The sequence below is a fragment of the Pan troglodytes genome, chromosome 12 (genome assembly GCF_028858775.2).
Source record: "Pan troglodytes isolate AG18354 chromosome 12, NHGRI_mPanTro3-v2.0_pri, whole genome shotgun sequence".
In the NCBI taxonomy this organism is placed as follows: domain Eukaryota; kingdom Metazoa; phylum Chordata; class Mammalia; order Primates; family Hominidae; genus Pan; species Pan troglodytes.
In genome coordinates this window covers 10,152,695-10,174,836 of record NC_072410.2, presented here as the reverse complement: position 1 = coordinate 10,174,836, position 22,142 = coordinate 10,152,695, and the positions used below count along the sequence as shown (strand labels likewise).

At 51.5% G+C, this 22,142-nt stretch overlaps 1 protein-coding gene across 20 annotated transcripts in view; it reads left to right on the top strand.

Annotated features, from left to right (window-relative positions):
• Nucleotides 1–22,142, top strand: part of PSD4 (pleckstrin and Sec7 domain containing 4) — a 46,370-nt gene that overhangs the window by 5,388 nt on the left and 18,840 nt on the right. For 8 of the 20 annotated variants that reach the window (XM_016949275.4, XM_063788909.1, XM_063788906.1 and 5 more), the window contains one exon: nt 19,699–20,865. In XM_016949275.4, coding sequence (XP_016804764.2) covers nt 19,810–20,865 — 1,056 coding nt within the window. In that variant the 5' untranslated portion in view covers nt 19,699–19,809. Of the gene's footprint in view, nt 1–11,036; nt 11,388–18,023; nt 18,048–19,698; nt 20,866–21,774; nt 21,841–22,142 lie in introns of those variants that run through there. The other 12 variants (XM_063788914.1, XM_063788913.1, XM_063788912.1 and 9 more) reach the window with 5 other exon arrangements.

Sequence of the window (22,142 nt, the reverse complement as noted above, 5' to 3'; positions counted from 1 at the left end):
GGTTTAAAAGTTACTGTCAGTCTGCTTTCCGAAGGCATGCATGTCTTTGTACTTAGGAGAGTGCTGCTTTCCCCTCGGCTCCACCAACTTGATGTGTCATCAACTTTTTATTCTTCCCAATTTGACAGATGAGAAAAATGCCATCATGCTATAGTTTAAATAGGTATTTCTTTCTAGTGAGTTGTGTTTTTCTGTGGACTGTTCATATACTTGGCCTATGTTTTCAATTGGATTTTTGTTGTTGTTATTGAGTTATCATTTCCTCTTCATCCCTCATTCCTAGTCCCAGTGATTTCCCCTCACACTTACCCTTTAACCCTACCCTCGTGAGCAACAGCTACTCTGACATATTTATGATAGGTTTATCCTTAGATTTGGATGTATTTTAGAAAGATATATGATGTTGATTTATATATGCATGTATTTTTAACCCTACATAAATTGCACTATGGAGCTGGGCACAGTGGCTTATGCCTGTAATCCCAGCCTTTTGGGATGCTAAGGCGGGAGGATTGCCTGAGGCCAGGGTTTCAAGACCAGCCTGGGCAACAGAGCAAGACTCTTCTCTCCAAAAAAAATAAATAAATAAAGATAATAATAAAAAAAAATTAGCCAGGTGTGGTGGTACACTCCTATTTTCCTAGCTACTTGGGAGGCTGAGGCTGGAAGACCACTTGAGCCCAGGAGTTTGAGGCTGCAGTGAGTTATTATAGCATCACTGTACTAGAGCCTCAGCAACAGAATGAGACCCTGTCTTTATGGGGTCACAATTGCTTCGTGCTATAAATCCTTAAATTTTTCTTGCTTTTTAAAACCAGCGCTATTTTTTTTTTTTTTTGAGACAGAGTCTCGCTCTGTCAACGATCTTGGCTCACTGCATCCCCCGCCTCCTGGGTTCAAGTGAGCGCGCTCAGCTAATTTTTGTACTTTTAGTAGAGACGGGGTTTCACCATGTTGGCTAGGGTGGTCTCAAACTCCTGACCTCCAGTGATCCACCCGCCTCGGGCCCCCAAAGTGCTAGGATTACAGGTGTGAGCCGCCATCCCTGGCTAACCAGCACTATGTTTTTTTGTTTTTTTTGTTTTTTGTTTTTTGAGAGCGAGTCTCACTCTGTCTCCCAGGCTGGAGTGCAGTGGTGTGATCTCGACTCACTGCAACCTCCGCCCCCCCAGGTTCAAGCGATTCTCCTGCCTCAGCTACTCGAGTAGCTGTGATTACAGGTGCCTGCCACTGTGCCTGGCTGATTTTTGTATTTTTAGTAGAGATGGCATTTCACCATCTTGGCCAAGCTGGTCTTGAACGCCTGACCTCGTGATCCACCCTCCTTGGCCTCCCAAAGTGCTGGGATTATAGGCATAAGCCACCACACCCAGCCACCAGCACTATTTTTTAAAAGATCTATTTGACTGCAGTGTGTACTCTTGGTTTGTTGCTTCTAATTGCTGCATTGTACTCTGTAGCTGGAGTTAGGGAGTTATTGTAATAGTCAATTCCTATTGGATTGGTCTAGAAAGGTTGTATGGAGAATTGGCATTATGGGGTGAGCCTCGTAGGATGAAGAGGACTGGGGAAGGAAATGGAGCTGTCCAAGAGGACGTATGAACATGCCAAGAACATTTAGGGAAGGACCCGTTGCCTGCTGAGGCCACAGGTCAGGGTGTGGTTGTGTGTGGTCATAGGAGAGGCTGGAGAGGTCTCAGATAACAGCGTTGGACATTCCCTAAAGCAACGGAAGAGAGAGGCAGTGAGGGGCATTGTTGGAGAATGGGGGACGAGGGTGCCGGGTAAAGATTTTCTAGGACAGGGGTGATCTCTCAGTGGAGAATTAGGCAGGCAATTGCTGCAGTCCTCCAGAAAAGCGAGGACGCGCTCTGTGAGCTGGTGGAGCCCAGGGGCCTGCAGGGGAGGAGGATCCAGCAGGAGTGGGTACCAAAGCCATGAGGGGAGAGGGGCCTGGGCTGGTGCCAAGGTTGCTAACTTGGGACGCTGGTGGATGTGATGCCAGTCTAGACGGGTCCTGGGAGGGGCAGGCACGGGCATGGGATGGGAAGGATGCTTACGGGCATGTGAGCAGGCTGCGAAGTCTGATGCTCTGCTGTACATCCAGCTAGAAGATTCCTGCTGGTAATTAAGACGCTGGGCTAGAGAGGGAATTGTGAGCCTTTAGTGAGTAGGTGGGAGGTTAACATGTGGGACTGGGTGGGGATCCTCATGGAAGAATGTGAGGGCGAGAGATGCCCATCAGGAACAGAGCATGGGGCAGGTTTACAGGGAGGAGCTGACAATAATATGTGGTGCCCTTTTGAACTCTGGCCTTTCCTGGCTTGACAACCTCTGGAAATTACCCTCTTGGCATGGACTCTGTGCTGCTGTGGAGCCTGGGCAGGGGAGGGATGGGAGGTGGGTATATACAATAAGGCCCAACGAGTGGACTCTGCCTTTCTGGAGCTCTCAGTGCGGCCTTGGAAGATGCATAGATGTATTGAGTCAGAGAGGAGGGAAATGGCCCCAGGAAGCTTAGGTGTGCGGGCTCTCCTCCTGGGGTATGAGCTCCGAGGCCCCAGCGCTCTTCCTGCTAGGAGCTGCCAAACCAGCCGTCCCTTTTGTCTTCTGAAGATGACAATGGATAGAGCGTGGGTCAGCTCCTGCTGCTGCAGAGGGCACTGCGAAGCTCACGGCTTTGTTGCTATGGGCAGGGTTAAGCATGAGCCTCCCCAGGGGAATACGTGACCCTTTACAAGGCCCAGGAAATGTCCTGCTCTGAGTTTGTCTTCCTCCTTCACTTTGTGAGAGCATACCTGTTCTCTGTTTAATGCCAGAGCTTTGCTTTTCTGCAAATCATACCTGCTTGAATTCGTATTCAGTGATTGGTGGCCAATCAGGGCTAATGAGCATTATAAGGAAGACTTTCAGCTCTTTCTCCAAAGAAGAAAATGCTGCAAAGGTCAGATCCAGCTGCACAAAGTGTCTGCTCTTTACATATCCCTACTATAATTTTTGAGATAAGAGTTTTGATATTTATTTATATTTATTATATTATCAAATAATATTTAATATTTTTCTGTGAATACATATACTTAACAACATAAAGTAGATATTTTCTACTTTACTGTGTTCCTAAATCACAGGTTTGCTACACTCTATCTTATTCTAGTGCATATTGAAATAAATGCTTAACTATTAATGTTTAGTATGTGTACCACATATCCATGTAGGCAAACACAGCCTCAGATTTGTGGGTTCATGGAGAAGGTAATCTTGGGGTTCATGGAGAAGGTAATCTTGGGGTAATCTTATTAGGATATGCTTTATCCTAATCCTAGGTAGGGGAGGAAATAACCCTTTTCCTCTTCCTTCTTAGGTTTAGGGACTGGGACCTGCAAATTAAAGTGACAAAAGCCAGATTAACAGAAGAAAAAGGTTTTACTCACATGTACATGGGAGCCAACAAAAGTAGTAGCTGGCTTGTTAGATAGTTAAAGTTCAAGGCCAGGTACCTAACTCAGTAGGGGAAAGGGAGGGGGCAGAAACAGTAACTTTATTATTTTTGCTGATGACAAACATAAAGTATATTTATTTTAAAAAGTTGAATACATATGAAACAAGCATGAAAAGAAATTGAAATCATGTATACTGTTGCCAGGCACAGATAGCTACTGTCAATCAATGCTTTGATGTTTTATTGCCTAAATACACAAACACAAACAAGTTTTTTAAAAACTGGGACCATAGGCCGGGCGCAGTGGCTCACGCCTGTAATCCTAGCACTTTGGGAGGACGAGGTAGGTGGATCGCCTGAGGTCAGGAGTTTGAGACCAGCCTGACCAATATGGTGAAACCCCATCTCTACTAAAAATGAAAAAAATTAGCCGAGCGTGGTGGCGCGTGCCTGTAGTCCCAGCTACTTGGGAGGCTGAGGCAGGAGAATTGCTTGAATCTGGGAGGCAGAAGTTGCAGTGAGCCGAGATCGCGCCACTGCACTCCAGGCCGGGCGACAGAGCAACACTCCATCTCAAAAAAAACCAAACAAACAAAACCAAACAAACCAAAAAAAACTTGGGACTGTAGTGAAATTATAAATAGTTTTCTTATTTAACAAAATTCTATGAGCATCTTTCCATTTCATTAGATACTCTTTAAAAACAAAATGGCTAAAGGTTGCCTAGGTTCACCATATGGCTATATGGTTACCCAGTAATCTATCCATTTATCTCATTCTCTATTGTGGATATTGAGGTTATGAGCATTTTTGCCATTATAAGTAACTGCATGCACATGTGTTTCAGCAGATGTTTTGTGGGTGCCTTCTGGTGCCAAGGGGGCTGGGGGAGAGAGGATGAATAACTACAGTGCCCAACTCACTGCTCATGTGAAAAGGACAGACCTACAACAAGTTGGCGTATCTAAAAAAGAGCTGGGAAAGAGCCCAAGAGAAGGACCTTGAGAGACAGAGTCTGAGCCGAGCTTTTGTGCTGGGGCAGAGGAGAGCCAGGGAGCTGTGACCTGGGTGGCCCCGTCCCTGGCCGTCTGTCCACAGACACTGGGTGTGCTTCATTTGACTGGCCACGGGCGGGTAAGGACAGCCTCCCAAGGTCACTGCATTGGTACGGGATTGGGCAAACAAGTGCGGAGATGGAGGCTTGTCATTCACTTTTATAATCACTTCCTGCCCTTCTCCAGAACATCCAGGGCAGCACCAGCGCACACATGCGCTCAGAGGTTGGTGATGTCAGCACTGGGCTGGGCTGTTCTCCCTTTCCTCTTTTCCCTGCCTCTAGGAGACTTCTCCCTCCCACTCTAAGGTCACAGGCGGCAAGGAGAGGCACCTTTGGCCCCTGCCACGTGCCCAGTCATTGGAAGCCCTGGCCCAGCCCTACCTACCTGCTCTGATCCTGGGAGCCCACAGCTGAGCCGGCCAGGGGGACTGTAAACATCCAACCAGGCAGAGGAATGGTTGGAGAGGCAGGTGTTCCGTCTGCCCTTCTCCAGGGCCGAGGCTTGTGGAGGTCAGACAGCTGGGAGGGAAGAGGGCCTTTTCCGGAGAAAGGAGCATGTGGCCGCCTCACTCTCAGCCTTCTCTGAAGTATGGAGACTTCATGGAGACTCATTTGAAGCCCATTTAGATGCTTCAGTCCTCCTTTCTCACCCTGCCCCAGGACAATATTTCAGCTCCATTAGCACAAGGGTTTTCCTGAACTTCCAGTTGGGAGACTGGCTTACCCTGTCTAGCTCTGCTCGTTTGGAAAGAAGCCCTGCTCCCCACCTGGGTTTTCATTTCTGCAGCATGCAGTGGTAACGGGGTACAGCAGAAAGTGCATTGGGAAGGTTCCACAGGCCTAATTCCAATCCCAGTCTTACCATTTCCTGCCTGTGCAAGCCCGAAAGTGCATTGGGAAGGTTCCACAGGCCTAATTCCAATCCCAGTCTTACCATTTCCTGCCTGTGCAAGCCCGAAAGTGCATTGGGAAGGTTCCACAGGCCTAATTCCAACCCCAGTCTTACCATTTCCTGCCTGTGCAAGCCCGAGTGACTGTGGACCCTCTGTCTCCTCATCTGGTCTGTAGGCTGGAGATGATAAAGCCCCTAACCCTGACCTCAGACCCCCAGGAACTAGAGATGATGCGTGGAGAGGACCCGGTAAGTGTCAACACATTGGGGTCCTCAGGAAAGTGTCATGGGGTTTATGTCAGGTGCCATTTCTTTCATTGGTGGCCTCTCTCCTCTCTCCCCTTGCCTCCCAGGAGGGGCTGTGTGCTGAAATCCCCAGGGCCCCTCTCCTGGAAGGTGGGCTCCACTCCCTGGTCTGTGCTCTGTGTGGAGAAGTCACCTGTGCTGAGCAGCTTCTTCTGCAGGCAAACAGGAAGCAGCTTACCTTGAGGGAGGCAGGAGAGCTGCCTGGCTGTGCTGTGCGTCTGCTGTGTTGTGTGTCCTCTGTGCCGTGGGGAGGAGGAAAGGCTGGGGAGGGAACTCCCAACACACACACACACACACACACACACACACACACACACACACACACCGTACATATGCAAGACCCACTGCGTGGAAGGAACGGGGAGAGGCAGGTCCCATTCCCTTTAGTACAGTCTTGAAGAGAGTCATTCATCAAATGGCTGTGGAGCAATTGTGAGCCAGGCACTCCGCTGTAAAGCACATGGGCCAGTCCTTGCCCTGGAGAAGTTCATGATCAAGGGGAGGATGGGAACCCATAACTAAGCCAAGGGGCAGGGCCTGGACTTGGGGAAGGGGGAAGATCACTGGTGCCTCCCTTTCAGCCTCAGGAAACCATGGATTACCAGGAAGTCTGGACTGGAGGGGGCAGAGCCCGAACTTGAGGAGGTGACACTTCACCTCTTGGTCTCCTGGCTTCTGCCTCCGCATCTGCTGCCAACCCCACTTGTCCATAACCTCTGGCCATGTTCAATATAGATCACTTTCGCTTCTAATCTCCTCCACTTTTCAGCAGCAATCAACCAAGCCAACCACTTCCTCCGTCTGAAGTAACCTCCTCTTGTCTTCTGTGACAGCATGGCTCTCCCCTTGCTTCTCTCACCTTTGTGACAGTCCCTTTTCAGTCTCCTTTGCAGACCTGTCCCCTCCCATCCCAGGTAGGCACCACCTTCTCTCTCCAAGCTCAGATGGGCTCCAGGTGTGTTTTTCAGTTGCCTACTTGAAATATCTCACAGGTAGTTCAAATCCAATATTTAAAAATTAAACTCTGGGCCGGGCATGGTGGCTCAGCCTGTAATCCCAACACTTTGGGAGCCCAAGGTGGGCAGGTCACCTGAGGTCGAGAGTTCAAGACCAGCCTGACCAACATGGAGAAACCCCGTTTCTACTAAAAATACAAAATGCGTGGTGGTGCATGCCTGTAAACCCAGCTACTCGGGAGGTTGAGGCAGGAGAATCGCTTGAACCCAGGAGGCGGAGGCTGCAGTGAGCCGAGGTAGCACCATTGCACTTCAACCTGGGCAACAAGAGCTAAACTCCATCTCAAAATAAATAAATAAATAAATGAATAATAAATAAATAAAAGTTAAACTCTGGATTTTCTCCCCTGAGCCTCATCTCCCAGTTCTTTCCTATTTCAGCAAATGCCATTATTACTGCCCATCTGGTTGCTTAAGTCAGAAATCTGGAAGTTGCCCATGACTTCCCCTCCCATCTTGACCCCTCGAATATAATGAAAGAGCAGGTTCTATAATCATCCCCCATATGCATTCCCAGCCCTATGCCTCTTTTCTCTGCCGTGACTGCCCCAGCCAAGCCACTCTCCCCCATTGCCTGGACTCTCACAGAGCCTCCTGACTGGTCTCCTTGAACTTACGTAGCCTCTACCATCTCTTCTCCATACAGCAGACAGGTCCATCTATTCTCCATATAGCAGATGGATGATCTTAAAAGTAAATACACAAATACTCTTTGACCTGTCATTTCTCTGCTTTAAAAATGCACCCTGGGGGTCAGGCATGGTGGCTCATGCCTGTAATCTCAGCACTTTGGGAGGACAAGGTGGGCGGATCACCTGAGGGCAGGAGTTCAAGACCCAGCCTGGCCAACATGGTGAAACCCCATCTGTACTAAAAATACAAAAACGAGCTGGGTGTGGTGGCACACATTAGTAATCCCAGCTACTCGAGAGGCTGAGGCAGTAGAATCGCTTGAACTCAGCAGGTGGAGGTTGCAGTGAACCAAGATCCCATTGCACTTCAGCCTGGGAGACAGAGCAAGACTCCATCTTAAAAACACACAAACAAACAAGGCCAGGCGTGGTGGCTCATGCCTGTAATCCCAGCACTTTGGGAGACCAAGGTGGGCGGACCATGGGGTCAGGAGATCGAGACTATCCTGGCTAACACGGTGAAACCCCGTCTCTACTAAAAATACAAAAAATTAGCCAGACATGGTGGCGGGCCCCTGTAGTCCCAGCTACTCTGAAGGCTGAGGCAGGAGAATCGCTTGAACTCAGGAGGTGGAGGTTGCAGTGAGCCGAGATCGCACCACTGCATTCCAGCCTGGACGACAGAGTGAGGCTCCATCTCAAAAAACAAACAAACAAAAATGCACCCTAGGCTGGATATGGTGGCTCATGCTTGTAATCCCAGCACTTTGGGAGGCCGAGGCAAGTGGATCACTTGAGGTTAGGAGTTTGAGACCAGCCTGGCCAACGTGATGAAATCCTGTCTCTACTAAAAATACAAAAATTAGCCAGATGTGGTGGCAGATACCTGTAATCCCAGCTCCTTGGGAGGCAGAGGCAAGAGAATTGCTTGAACCTGGGAGGCAGAGGTTGCAGTGAGCTGAGATCATACCACTGCACCCCAGCCTGGGTGACAGAGTGAGACTGTCTCAAAAAAAAAATGCACCCTGTCTTGCCACTGGGGTGCCTGTGGGATCTGGCCCTGCCCCTCCTGGCCCCATCTTTTCCCACACCCCCTGGGCCCCTGGGACTGCGCTGCACCACACTGGCTTGCTTTCTATTCCCTGGAAATGTGGAGACATTTCCCACCTCAGGGAAGGAATTAGAAGCTGAAAATGCCCTTCCATACTGGACCCTCCTCACCAGGACATGGCGCAGCTTCAGAGACCTTCCCGAATTCCCACGGCAGTGTGCTCACCCTCGCTGCTCTCTTATTTCTCTCTGCTTCTTCCCAGGCATTCCTCACAATTTATGATAAAGTTTGATTCATAAGTCCGATTGTTTATTTTCTTTCTCTGTCAGTAGACTGGAAGCTCCCTGAGAACAGGAGTTGTTCTGCAGTAGACAGGCCTATGCAAACCTACCCCAAAGTCTGAGGAAGTTGAGAAGTTGAAGAAAGAGGCTGAGAAAGCTAGGGGACTTTCCAACAGAAGCCATGTAGGTGTCTCAGGCGGCAATGAGATGAGATGGTGGATCCCCGCATTAGCACCCAAACCCAGGGCTCATATACCATAGGGTAGGGGCGGTTCAGATGGGATTTATAAGACAATTGAAGTGTGATATCATCAAGGTTGTTTGACCTACGAGTAGCACTTACGGACTTACAGTAAGTATCTGCTCTTACACAGGAAACAATAGATAAACTGGAAATTGCAGAGGCCCTGCCTTGGAACTGGGGTCACTCAGTTAAGTCAATGTGGCAGGTTAGCTTCCAAGATGGAGTTGCTTCAGCTTCCACAGGGGTCATGTGTTTTATTCCTGATAGGTCAGTGGCTTGTAGCATAGAGCCTGCACAGAGCAGGTGCTGACTTTGAGCCTTGGCCATGTTCCGGAGACACCCCTAGAGGCTGGGGCCCAGAGTGGAGGGTTTGCATTTAGGTCTTGGTGACTTCAGGTTTCTGACTTACCCAGCTTGATGGAGAGAGAGAGTTGTAAAACCTGAAATATATGAGGAAGAAGAGCTTGGAGAAGAGAAGGAACCAGGTTTGCCTTATAAACATTGAGTTTGAAGTGCTGGTGAGATAAGCATGTCCCCAACATTTGCCAGCCCCAGGAAGTGGAGAGTGGAGGACCCCATCTGATATGTCCAAATACATGAAAGTTAAGACTAAAGCTCACAAACTGTCATATAAAATGTGTCCTGCCGGGTGCGGTGGCTCACGCCTGTAATCTAGCACTATGGGAGGCCGAGGCGGGCGGATCACCTGAGGTTGGGAGTTCGAGACCAGCCTCGCCAACATGGAGAAACCCCATCTCTACTAAAAATACAAAATTAGTCGGGCGTGGTGGCGCATGCCTGTAATCCCAGCTACTTGGGAGTCTGAGGCAGGAGAATCACTTGAACCTGGGAGGTGGAGGTTGTGGTGAGCCTAGATGGCGTCACTGTACTCCAGCCTGGGCAACAAGAGCGAAACTTGGTCTCAAAAAAAAAAAAAGTGTCTATTCTCCTAATTTTCCTACCTCCCACTTTCATCATGGCCTGGAGGTCCAGGTTTGAAGGAGGATTCTTAGCCGCCTCTGAATGTTGCTGCCACAGCACAGCCCACCCCAGCCTTTGGCCCACGCCACAGCTCCACCTCCCTTTCTCTTCCCCACCCTGCTCTGTATCACACATGCATGTGGGTGGGTGACCTGCCCAAAGGTTTGAGCTCTCTCTGCCTGCTCCTGTCTCTGCTATCAGGACTCTTGCCAGCTCTTCACCCAGTCTCAGGCTGCATAGGGCAGCGGTGCAGTGTGCCCACATGGGGAGGAGGAAATTTGGGCCCCAGAACTGGAGAATCTCGGGATCTGGGGCACTCAGAGTGTGGTGGAGAAGCAGGGTGCACAGGCTCCATGTTGGTATGTTCCTGTGGACTCTGTACCCTGCGGGGAGGGGTGCGGCTGTAGGTGAGCTAGAGCCCGACCCTCTCAACTCTGGGTCAGGGTGGCTGGTCCCCACTGCTGTGTGGACATGCAAGTGAGGGAGTCTCTGGGTCAGCTGGAATCATGAAGATGAGAGTTCAGGGAGGGTGGGAGTGGTGGAGCCTCAGCAGAGAAGTTGATGGGCATTGATGTTGAGGAAGTAGATTGTGTGGAGGGAGGAGAATGGCATGGTGTTTGCGCTCCCCACCAGCCTCACTTACACTTGTGGACACTGCGGCCTGTGTCCTGAGGACATGTGTTGGGAATTCAGCCGTGGGGAATGGAGGTCCATTGGTTCATATAGTCACAGGCTCTGTATTCTAACCCCAGCTTTGTGATTTTCCAGCTGTGCAACCCTGGGCAGTGGCTTAGCATCTCTGAGCTTGCCTCCAGATCCAGATCTGTATGATGGGGTTCTTAATGCTTCATAAAGTGGGTGTGAGGAGGGATTGAGGTGCTATTGGGAGACACTTTGTAACTAAAAGGCAACTGTATCATTTGTATTATTACCAGTGACATGAGACATAGTCACACAAAAATTGAAATGTCATTTGTTTTAAAACCAGAAATTGCCCAACTTAGGGCCCTCCTGTCTCTCACTGGGTGCCCTGCAGGGGACCGAGAGCCAGAGCAAGACTGAGAACCTGGGGCAGAACCGCAGGGAGGAAGGAGGTGGGGCCTGCTTACCAGCCAGGCCTCGGCCCCTTCCCCTTTCAATCCCAGGCCCCTGCATGGCAGGGAGAGGCCAGTTCCACCATGGCAGGTTCTTTCTAGGCTGGTGTGCAGGGTGGGGGCCTCCAAGGAGCAGGGGCATGGGGAAGGGAGCTGTAGGCGCTGGGCCTAGGAAGAGAGGCTCTTATCTTGTGGGCAGGAAGTGTGAGGTGTTGAGCAGCTAGGGAACCCTGGGGAGGCGGCGGGGAGCAGGAGGGGTGTGTGTTGTGGTGAGGAGGAGCGGAAGTCGGAAGCTCCAGCCGTCACAGCCACATTCACTGGGCAAGCCGACTGTGAGCCAGGAAGTGCTCTTGGGGAGCCCAGGCCAAGCCATCCATTCCTGGGTCCTTTGGAGGTGAGCTAAGTGGGTCTGCCTAGGTTGGGGCTGGTGGAACCTGTGGGAGCAGGGAATGTGGAGAGTCACATGTGGGTCCTTGTGGCAGGGGCTGGGGCAGGTGGGCAGGGGAGAGGCGAGGGCTCTGGCAGTGCCGTGTGCACCTGCCATGAGCCTGGGCTAGGCTAGGCCCCTCCTTCCCCCTTCCTGCTCTGTGTCCCGTCCCCCTCCTCCCTCAGCCTACCCCTCCTCTTCTGACCCTTCTCTGATTCCCTGCCCTGGCCCCACGGACCCCTGTTGTTTCCCTTCCCTGGCTCCCCGCAGAGCCCCTGGAGGTCTGCAATAGTGAAGGGTGAAGGAAGCTCCTTGCTAATCCTCTTGTGAGTGTCACTGCGTCCCCAGTGACTGCTCTGGCTGAGTACCCAGTGGGGGCTTTTGTGGCCAAAGGTCCCAAGTGATTCTCGACCCTAGACTCTGGAGAGAGGGAGTCTGGAAGGCCTGGGTTTGGGGTGGGGGTGGCTCTGGGTGTGGTTGCTGCAGGAGCTCAGAGTCAACTTGGCCATCAGGGGGCTCCCAGCTTCATCTTGCCTTCCAGGACCATCCTGGAGAAGCTCCAGGAGAGGTAAGGGGACCTTCCTTACTGGTTTAGCTCTGGCTTAGGCCTGTTGTCCTGATGGGCAACAGGAACCACTGAACTCTCAAAGTGCGCCTGTGTAGGACACCAAGGCCCACTGTAGTCATTATTGTTATAGTGAAGGTAGCTGCATGGGGGGAAATTCCCCTGACACTGCCATTCCCCCCTTATTCCAGGGCCTAAAATCCCACAGTTGAAGTCACTCCTCTGCTAGAATGCAGGGAAGGGTGGCCTGTCATCAGCTGATGATAAATACTCCTCCGTTTATTGGACCTTGGCCCAGCTTTAAAAAGTGGTCCCCAAGCAGGCCTGTCTCCCAGCTGCCTAGGACTCTAGAGCATCCCGTGGCCCCCTCCTCCTACAGACAAGGAACCGCCTAGCATGGGGATCAGAACACAGGCTTCTGAGCTCTTTGTTGGGGAAGGGGGAGAGACCCACAGAAGGGGTGAGGGATGTGGGGTGAGACGACCCAGGGAGGAGAGGCCCAGCCTGGCCCCAGCCCCCTAGGGGTCTTTGTCCTCCCCAGGCAGCAGCTGTACTGGGTCCTCTTTGTCACTCTGTCCCTACCCCCGTGATCTCTCCCCTGGATACTCTCTGCCTACCTCAGACCGCCATCCTCTGCTCCCTTCCTGAGCCTCTGCTGGCCTCACCACAGGCCTTCAGTAGCACTGTCTTCTCTCTCTCTCTCTCTCTCTGTGTGTGTGTGTGTGTGTGTTTGCGCGCGCGCAAATTTGCATGATGGCTCTTTCTGTGTGGGCAGGATGTGGGGCCTTCTCGAGTCATTTCTCTCACGGTGCTTCAGACCCCAGGTTCAGACAGAGGCCTCTGTCCTGCAGCTCCAGGCCAGGGAGTTCCACTCATGGTTCCTGCCTGCAGCAACATCTGTAATTCGGCAGCTTCTTGGGCTGCAGAGGGACAGGACAGGTCACCTCCTAAGTCCTTGGACCGGCCAGAAGCCTTCATACCTTTTCCATAGGAGGGAAAACATTTCCAGGGTAAAAGGAGGGAGTGTTTGCTTGCTGAGTCTGGAAGCTCAAAAAGGGAAACAGAGACAGGCACCCTCCGGATGAAGGCTCAGGGCTGACTCCTTGAGGAGGCTGAGAGCTGAGCCTGACCAGGAGGGCTATTTGTTTGTTTTTGTTAATTTTGGCTTCTCTAAATGGACAGCAAAACAACAAAATTAAACTGAGCAGGACGCGGTATTTCCTGAGCACCCACCAAGGGCCAGGCCCAGCACTCAGACCCATTCCAACTTTACAACAAACCTGTGAAGTATAGCTTTATTGGGTCTTGGTTCCTTATTTTACAGAAAAGGAACCAGGTGGAGTTTTTCACCCAGAGCCACATGGCTTGTCAGCTGTAGAGTTAGGATGGGATTCTGCTCTGCATTCTTCACTATGACCCTGAAGTGGGCAAAGGAGGATGGTCAGTGCAGGGCACCCAAGGCCATCACCTTCCTACTCAGGGCAGGCTCATACCCCAGCCTCTGTGCCCGGTCTCCCCGTTCTTCAGCCAGGGTACAAGGCTGCAATGCCAGGCTGAGGGTGAAAAACAAACTCACTGTTAGAAAGCACCGTCCGGGTGCCAGGTGTCAGCTGGGTTCCTTCCTGCCCCCTTGGGTCAAAAAGAAATTGCCTTGAAGCCGGGGTTGGGGCAGGTGGGAGGGACTCTACCTTCTAGTCCCTCAGCCATTGCTTTCTGTGTCCTTCACCTCCCACAAGAGGGACATAAGGCTTAGCCCTTGCAGTATTCTCCATGAGAAACATACACGCCCTGCCCACCGTGGTGAAGATTCTCTGAAAGGTAGTCAGCTGTGCTCAAGAAGAGTGGCCGGTTGGCAGCAGAGTGGAGCGGTGCTCTCTCTTCCCCACCTTGGCTCCTTCCCCTCTGAACCCTCCTTAAACTTTCAGAGCCACCTCAGAGCTCAGAAAAACTGAAGGGCCACTTTAATGTAGAGGTAACAGAACTCAACTGATGTGACAGGTGGCGATTCTTTTGCTGCGAATTCCTTTCCTTCTGCTTTCGTTCTGGTTGGGATAACAGACGGGAGATTTCAAGAGAGATTTTGCTAAACACCAGGGGTGGAAAAACACAAGTAAACCAAGAAAATTTTAGATGCGTAAGACCTGGGCTCTGCTGCCCAGTTTCTGGCCTGCCTCTGCCTAGAGGTTGCCATCCTACCTCAGGGATCAAAGGCTAGTTCCATCCTCCACCCTTCCGAGATCAGACCGCCCTCAGCTGGGTGACCGGTAGGACTGCCTTTTTGGCTTTAGGAGGTGACTTCACCTTTTAGGTCATCCTACCTTTCCATTCAGGCAAGAGCAATTAAAAAAAAAAAAGGAGACATCTTTTAAACACACAGTTACACAGTGCCCCCTGCACAAGTGGAGAGCACAAACAACACAATGGAATGGGTCCTCCTTTCTGTTCGGGTTGCTGCCTGGGAGCCAAGACCCACAGGGACATTTTGGCTGCTGACCTGGTAGGAACCTACCTCTGGGGGAGCACTGCCCTTGGAGCACTGGACTTCCTGGAGAGGGGAGGATGAGGTGATTGGTCATGGGCAGACTGGCCCCCATGGGGAAGCCTTCATATTATAATGATGCTAATTCTCTTCTCCAAGCCTCGGTCTCCCCAGTCTTCTGGCCTGGTTGTTGTGGAGGGAGAGTTCTGAGGATCCATCCCATCAGTGTGTCTCTCCATTTGTCTGTCCATTCATCTAGCCATCCCCTCTCTTATTTTCACAAATGTTCTACAACGCCGACTCTCAGCCAAGGAGGCGCTGTACAGGAGTTTGAGTGACTCAAGTGAATTCAGGAATGTCCAAGAGAATTAATCAGTGGGGCAGGAGGAGAGAATGATGCTTAAGAGAGCTGTAACCTGGGTTCACACACCAGCTCAAGTCACAGGCGGGCCTGAACCTCTTACGTCAACGCTAACCTTTAAGTTTCTAATCCACTTGAACTAAACCCCTCAAGTCAATGCTGATCTTTAAATTTCGAATCCAGTTGAACTAAAGTATGCCCCCAGAGCTTTGTGGGTCGGAGTGGTTAACAAATCAGTTACATAATGTGACTATGCCATTCAATATTTTCATACTGAGACACAGTGGCGAACAGGAAACATAAAGAACCTGCCATCTTGGTGCTTACCTTCTAGGCAAACTAGAACCACGCGGGTAAACACACTGGCAACTACACACCGGGATAAACGCTCAGAAAGTAAAAGTGAGGGGTGGAGTATAGTCACATTGAGTTTAATTGGTTTAAAAAGTCATAGCCGGCCAGGTGCCACAGTGGCTCATGCCTATAATCCCAGCGCTTTGGGAGGCCAAGGTAGGTGGATCACCTGAGGTCAGGAGTTTGAGACCAGCCTGATCAATATGGTAAAACCCCGTCTCTACTAAAAATACAAAACGTAGCAAGGCATGATGGCGGGTGCCTGTAGTCCCAGCTACTTGGGAGGCTGAGACAGGAGAATCGCTTGAACCTGGGAGTCAGAAGTTGCAGTGAGCTAAGATCATGCCACTGCACTCTAGCCTGGGTGACAGAGCAAGATACCGTCTAAAAAAAAATGTCGCAGCCAGTCAAACTACATGCCTTGTCCCCACTGAATACCTGATCTGTCTCCACCCTTCCTGTCTCCATTGCCTTGGGCTCCCCTCCACTGACCAGTTCCTCACCCCCACCCCTCCCAGGCTCCTCAGGTGCTGCAGGCCCCAGAGATCTGCTCTCTTCTCTTTGCTCGGAAAGCTGCTGCAGCCTCTGGTATTTATTTTTTTTCCTCTGAAAAAACCCAGCAAGGAACACTGGTTTTTTTCTGGGAAGGCAAGTCCAATCCTCACTTATATCTAGCATCAGCATTAGCGTGTACCTAGAGGGCTGCTTTATGTACATATACATATCTATTTGCAAGTACATATGTGCAAAGAGAGACAAGTGGGGTTTCCTCTCATCTTATGAAAAATTCAGGATGTCCTTTCTAGCAGGCCTAGCCCCGCATTCCCACTCCCATTCCCATATTGGCACGGGAACGTTTCTTGCCAAGTGAGTTGACTGATGGTGAGAGAAGGTGAGTTGGCGTTATCCTGGCAAAATGCTCTGGGGCTCATAGGGCCATGAGGCTGGCACTCATTCAGGTACAATGTGTGGAGTTGGGTGAATGAGAACAGGAGAAGGGATCAGGGATTTTGCATGGCAGGAGAACTATTTGGGCCCAAAGACCAGGACTTTACAGAGACCTGGAGGGTGGCTTTGGGGTCTGGGAAGGGAGGCAGTTGAGTAGAGCTAGGGATGTCCTGTGTTCCGGTACCTGTAAACCAGGTGCTTCTCCCCAGCGTTCCCCTCTATCTCTAAGTAAACATGTCTTCCTAGTCATTTATTATACCCCATGGGCTGGTGTCTTGAGGAGGCACAGTGGGATGTGGTGGGGTGAGTCACCTCCTTGCTCACACTCGGTTGCTCTCCACCAGGCAGGTTTGGGGAGGGAGATTTGGGGTCCAGGGTGTTTTCCGTAGTATAGACAATAGATCTTGAGGCTCCTCATCCCTCCTGCCTTACAAGTAGAACCGTGTCAGGCCTCTTGCCCAGAGAGCACTGAGGGTGACAATGGGCAGCTGCATGGCGAGCAGAGAGTGGTATGGACTTAAGGAGTAAACCATACAAATCCTCTGCCTGTTACCTGGAGGTAGTGGTGGGAGGTGGAGAGGCAGAACCTAGAATGATGAGTGAAGGCTGGATCCATAGGAGAACAATGAAAGGCAAGACTGTTGATGGAAAGGGATTCCAATCCAGACCCCAAGAGAGGGTTCTCGGATCTCGTGCAAGAAAGAATTCAAGGTGAATCCATAAAATGAGGGCAAGTTTATTAGCAAAGTAAAAGAATAAAAGAATGGTTACTCCATAGGCAGAGCAGCAGCTTGGGCTGCTGGATTAAGGTTGCCCGTATCTTGAGCCGACCTCTTATCTCATCCTGTGACTTAGAATGCCTAGCTTCCCGGGAATGCAGCCCAGTAGGTCTCAGCCTTATTTTACCCAGCCCCTATTCAAGATGGAGCTACTCTGGTTCAAACGTCTCTGATGAGACCAAATCTGGTCCATTTGATTCAGAGTGTCAAGTACAAGATTAAACATAAGAAAGGGCCTCTCCTCTCGGAAAGTCAGCCTGTTGGGGAGGCTGCCATAACTAACAGGTGGAAGGGCCCTGAAGGCAGGTCAGGGGCCATTCCAGGTGGGCTGAAACATCAGAATCCTGAGGCTGTCATCCAGCAAGTCTAGATTCTTGTTATTCTAAAACAGGAATGCAAGGGTTGGGTCAGAGGGAGGGGTAAAAACCCAGAAAGAGATTTCTTTTGGAGGCACTTTTAGAAAAAGGATACTTTCAAGGTGAATAAGAAACTGAAATGCATACTGGCCCTCCTTCCTTCTCTCAGGTGCCCTCCAGAAAAAAGGCATGGGGCAAAGCAATGTTTTCTAGGTGACCTTGAATAACAGCTGGACCCCCTGACCTGCGTGAGAGAGCGCTGAGGGTTACCGTTTACTGAGTGTCTAACAGTGGGCCAAGCCTGGGCTGAAGGCCGTGTGAATCACCTCCGTTAACCCTAGCTTCCCACTGCAGTGGCGCTCCCAGATGCTAAGGAACTTTCCAGGCTTATCCACTCAGTTGTATGTGGCAGGACGAGGGTTTGAGCTGCGGTCCATGTGGCTATTGATTCAGCTTATGTTCTCTAGTGCTGGGCAGGGAGGCGCTGACCCCCATGGGTTTGTTATGTGTGCTGGTTAGGGCCCTGCATGCCAGTCAAGCTCCTGTCCTACAGCCTGCCTGTGGGAGGACCTCAGTGTGAGGTCTGGAGCCCTGGATGAGGCCACCTGGGCTCACTCTCTTCATACTGGAGCAGGGAAAGGGCAGAGAGAGCTGCAGACCGGAAGGTGGATGGTCTGGGGTCGGAGTCCGGCCCCTGTCACCAGCTGTGAGTCATTAAGCCAGACTCAGGCTAAGGCTTCCTCATCTGTTAAACAGCGACACGAAGGGGACTGCTCATCTTTCAGGTGCGAGGTTGGGGGAACAGTGGGTGGGGACAGGCATGGTTAACTGCATGTGGAAGGGGCTGTTGTTCTTGGGTATCTGGAAGTCACACGTGGTTATAAACTGGGAGCATGTGTGTGTTTGTTAATAGTCTTGCCCCCAAAATATTCTAATATAGCTCACAAGCACGCACGTAAGCCTTCAAGATAGAAATCTGTGAGTGAAGAAAATGAGGCAAAGGGAAAATAAGAAAAGATAGCTGCTGGGTGCAGCGGCTCACAACTATAATCCCACCACTTTGGGAGGCCAAGGTGGGCAGATCACTTGAGGTCAGGAGTTCGAGACTAGCCTGGCTAACATGGTGAAACCCCATCTGTACTAGAAATACAAAAAAAAAAAAAAAATTAGCAGAGCATGGTGGTGGACGCCTATAATTCTAGCTACTCGGGAGGCTGAGGCAGGAGAATCGCTTGAACCCAGGAGGCAGAGGTTGCAGTGAGCCAAGATTGTGCCGCTACACTCCAGCCCGGGTGACAGAGCGAGACTCTGTCTCAAAAAAAAAAAAAAAAAAAGACAGCTGCCAGGGGAGTGCTTACGACACGCCATAAGGACCTGTGTACTTGACCCTGCACTTCCACTTTGTGGAGAGCCAGCACCATGAGACAAACAAGTTACAAGCTTCACAGTGTGCTTTGGATCAAAACAAGCCAGCTATTCTGAGGAAGCAGGGCTGCTCTGAGAGCCATGTAAGCGGTGGGCTGCATGCAGGGGATGGAAATGCATGCTTCTAGAAAACACCCTGCGAGGTTCCTGGGCTCATCTGATAAGGGCCCACCCAGAGTGTTAGTGCAGGCTGTGCACACAGCAGCTCTGGGCAGATGGGAGGCAGCTCCAGGCAGACATGGCTGCCACATCCCAGCCTCTTCCTCCCTAGAAGGCAGAGATCTCCTCCCCATGCAGCAGGCAGTCTGCTGGGTGGTGGGCAGCAGGGCTGAAGCATCCTCCCTTCATGAGGGCTTGGGCTGAGTTAAGCAGAGAGCCCCTTGCTGCTTCCACCTGGGCCAAATTCCAAGCTGTCAACAGCTTACAAGGACAAAGAAGCAGCCTGTGAGCCAGCCTGGTGAACAGGGTAAGGCCCCAAGGATAGGAGCCTTGGAAAGTGGAAGTAAGGCAGGCTGTGGCCTTCGTGTCGTGGGTGCCTGCTTCTTCCATGAGTCTGTTGCATTCTCCTCACCTCGTCTGTGTCTGTTTGGCTCCCACATGCTTTGGTTTACATGTCCTTTGTGGCTTGCAGCTGCTTCCTTGATACCTAGAGACATTTCCGCCTTCAGTTCCTGCTGCCAACCACCTCAGTCTCCACACTCTCCAATCCAAATGCCCAAGAGAAGGATCTGATTTGGCCAGTTTGTTCTTTTCAGCTAAGCCACATGGGCTACCTTCAGCCAACAGATGGGTGTCTTTGGGGCAGGGGCTGCCCTGGTGCAAGTTTAGAGATTGTGGGATCAGATGGAATATGTGGTACACTCCTTACTCCCAGCAGGGCTGTGGAGGGCAGTGCTAAGGAGCAGCAGGCATAGATGGGGAAGACACTCCAAACACATCTAACACACTACACACGTGCCTCCAGAGGCTGACAGCCCTTCCCTAACCTGCACTTGCTTTGGGCATTTCCAGGGTAGATATGGATTCCCAGTTTCTCCAGCAGCCAGTGCTCCCCCTAGTCCACACAGTGAGACCGTGAAAGCAGATGCTCCGGGGCACTCCTGCGCAGCTTTTGCTCGGTGGATGATGGGTGACTACAGACTCCCTGACCACCCCCAGCCCATGGAAATTCTCAATCTGTACTTGGGAGACAGCCTGGAGCCCCACCCAGGAGAGTGCCCGAGGGAAATGTGCAGCCATGAGGATCCACCGGAGCCTTTCGAGGAGCAAACCTGGGCCACTGACCCTCCTGAACCTACCAGACAAAATGTTCCTCCCTGGGGCTGCGGTGTGGAGCTCACACACCTGGGGAGCTGGGTCCATCAGGATGGGCTGGAGCCTTGCCAGGAGCAAACCCGGGCCACTGACCCTCCTGAATCTACCAGACAAGATGCTCCTCCCTGGGGCTCCGGTGTGGAGCTCACACACCTGGGGAGCCCCTCTGCCCAGAGGGAGCACAGGCAGAACACAGCATCACCAGGGTCACCAGTGAACAGCCATCTACCGGGGAGCCCAAAGCAGAACCGGAGCACGTCCACACAGGTAGTGTTCTGGGCAGGCATCCTGCAGGCCCAGATGTGTGTCCTAGACCTGGAGGAGGAGCTGGAGAAGACGGAAGGGCTCAAGGCTGGACTGAAATGCTGTCTCCCCACACCCCCTGTGGACCTCCCCGGGGACACGGGCCTGCACTCCAGCCCACCTGAGAACGAAGACTCAGGGGAAGACAGCAGCGAGCCTGAGGGAGAGGGCCAGGCATGGCTGAGAGAGGGAACCCCAGACTCTTCCCCACAGTGGGGAGCTGAGGAGGAGAGCATGTTCTTCAGCAACCCCCTCTTCCTGGCGAGTCCTTGCTCAGAGAACAGTGCTTCTGGAGAGTGCTTTTCCTGGGGGGCTTCAGACTCCCATGCAGGTGTGAGGACTGGACCTGAGAGCCCAGCGACTCTGGAGCCTCCCCTCCCAGAAGACACAGTGCTGTGGGAGCTGGAAAGTGAGCCAGATTTGGGGGACGGTGCTGCTATCAGTGGGCATTGTACCCCTCCATTCCCTGTGCCCATCTATAAACCACACTCCATCTGCTGGGCCTCAGTGGCTGCCGCTGAGGGGGCTCCTGCAGCACCTCCTGGTCACGGGGAGAGTGAGGTAAGCCCAGTCTTGGGAACCAACCGGGGCTGTGCTGGGAACACAGAAGGGAGGGTCTTCCTCGGGGGTCACCAGGCCCAGAACATTCTTCTCTGACGCTAAGAGCTTTGGGGATAATGTGCATCAGTATATAGCAGGGTAATAGAGCAGAAAATCAGGACCAGTGTTGTCTTCAGAATGATAGGACATTTTATCAATGCCATGATGTCAGCTGATAATTAAGTCCACAAATGTCTCCATCTCACCAGCTCCAAGGGGCCATGCCTAGATACGTTTGGAGAACAAACAGCTCCTCCAATTGCAGCATGTTCCAGGCCATTCTCAGATTCTTCCCCTCCCATCTCCAAGACATTCCCAACTGTAACAGGGCAGCGCTCAGCCTGCAAGGGTGACCTTTGCCCCTAACAGAGAGATGCCTATTTCAAAAGTCCAGTCCTCTCTCTTCTTGACAGATTTCAGCATGTTGTTACTTTTAGCTCATCATCTGTCGTTATTCCCCTGTCCAGTGTCAATAGATCAGGCCCATATGACAATGGCAGAGATTCTTAATATCAACTAAGGATGGGGACATGCTCTGTGAGACAATAGGGAGCACAGTTTTCCCAGGGAGGCCTCTCCTTAAGAGATAAGGAGACTCAATATGGTAGAGTGTGGCTGTAATTTTCTAATCTCTCAATTCCCTGAGAACAATGAAGAGCTATTACCCAGAGCAGCTCTATTACCAGAGCAGCTCTTGGAGCCCAAGATCAGAGAAGCTCCTGGGTACTGATGGGAGTCCCCTCCACCATGGGCCAGGGCCCCCAGTGTGGGGCAGTTAGGGCTGTGTCTGTGGAGGTCCATTTTCTCAGGACTTTCTTTTTTTTTTTTTTTTGAGACGGAGTCTTGCTATGTTGCCCAGGCTGGAGTGCAGTGGTGCCATCTTGGCTGACCCTCCACCTCCCAGGTTCAAGCGATTCGCCTGCCTCAGGCTCCCAGGTAGCTAGGATTACAGGTGTGTGCCACCCCACCCAGCTAATTTTTGTATTTTTAGTAGAGATAGGTTTCACCATGTTGGCCAGGCTGGTCTTGAACTCCTGACCTCAGGTGTTCCAAACACCTGGGCGTCCCAGAGTGCTGGGATTAAGTGAGCCACTGCGCCCACCATGGACTTTCTTGCTCTAAGCACTAACTTCTCAGAGGGAAGCCTGGGAACGCTATAAGTTGCAGGTTGGCTCCTGTCTGGGAAGGCAGAGCCCACCCAGCCCAGTGCCTGGGGCTATCACCCTCCCTAAAACACA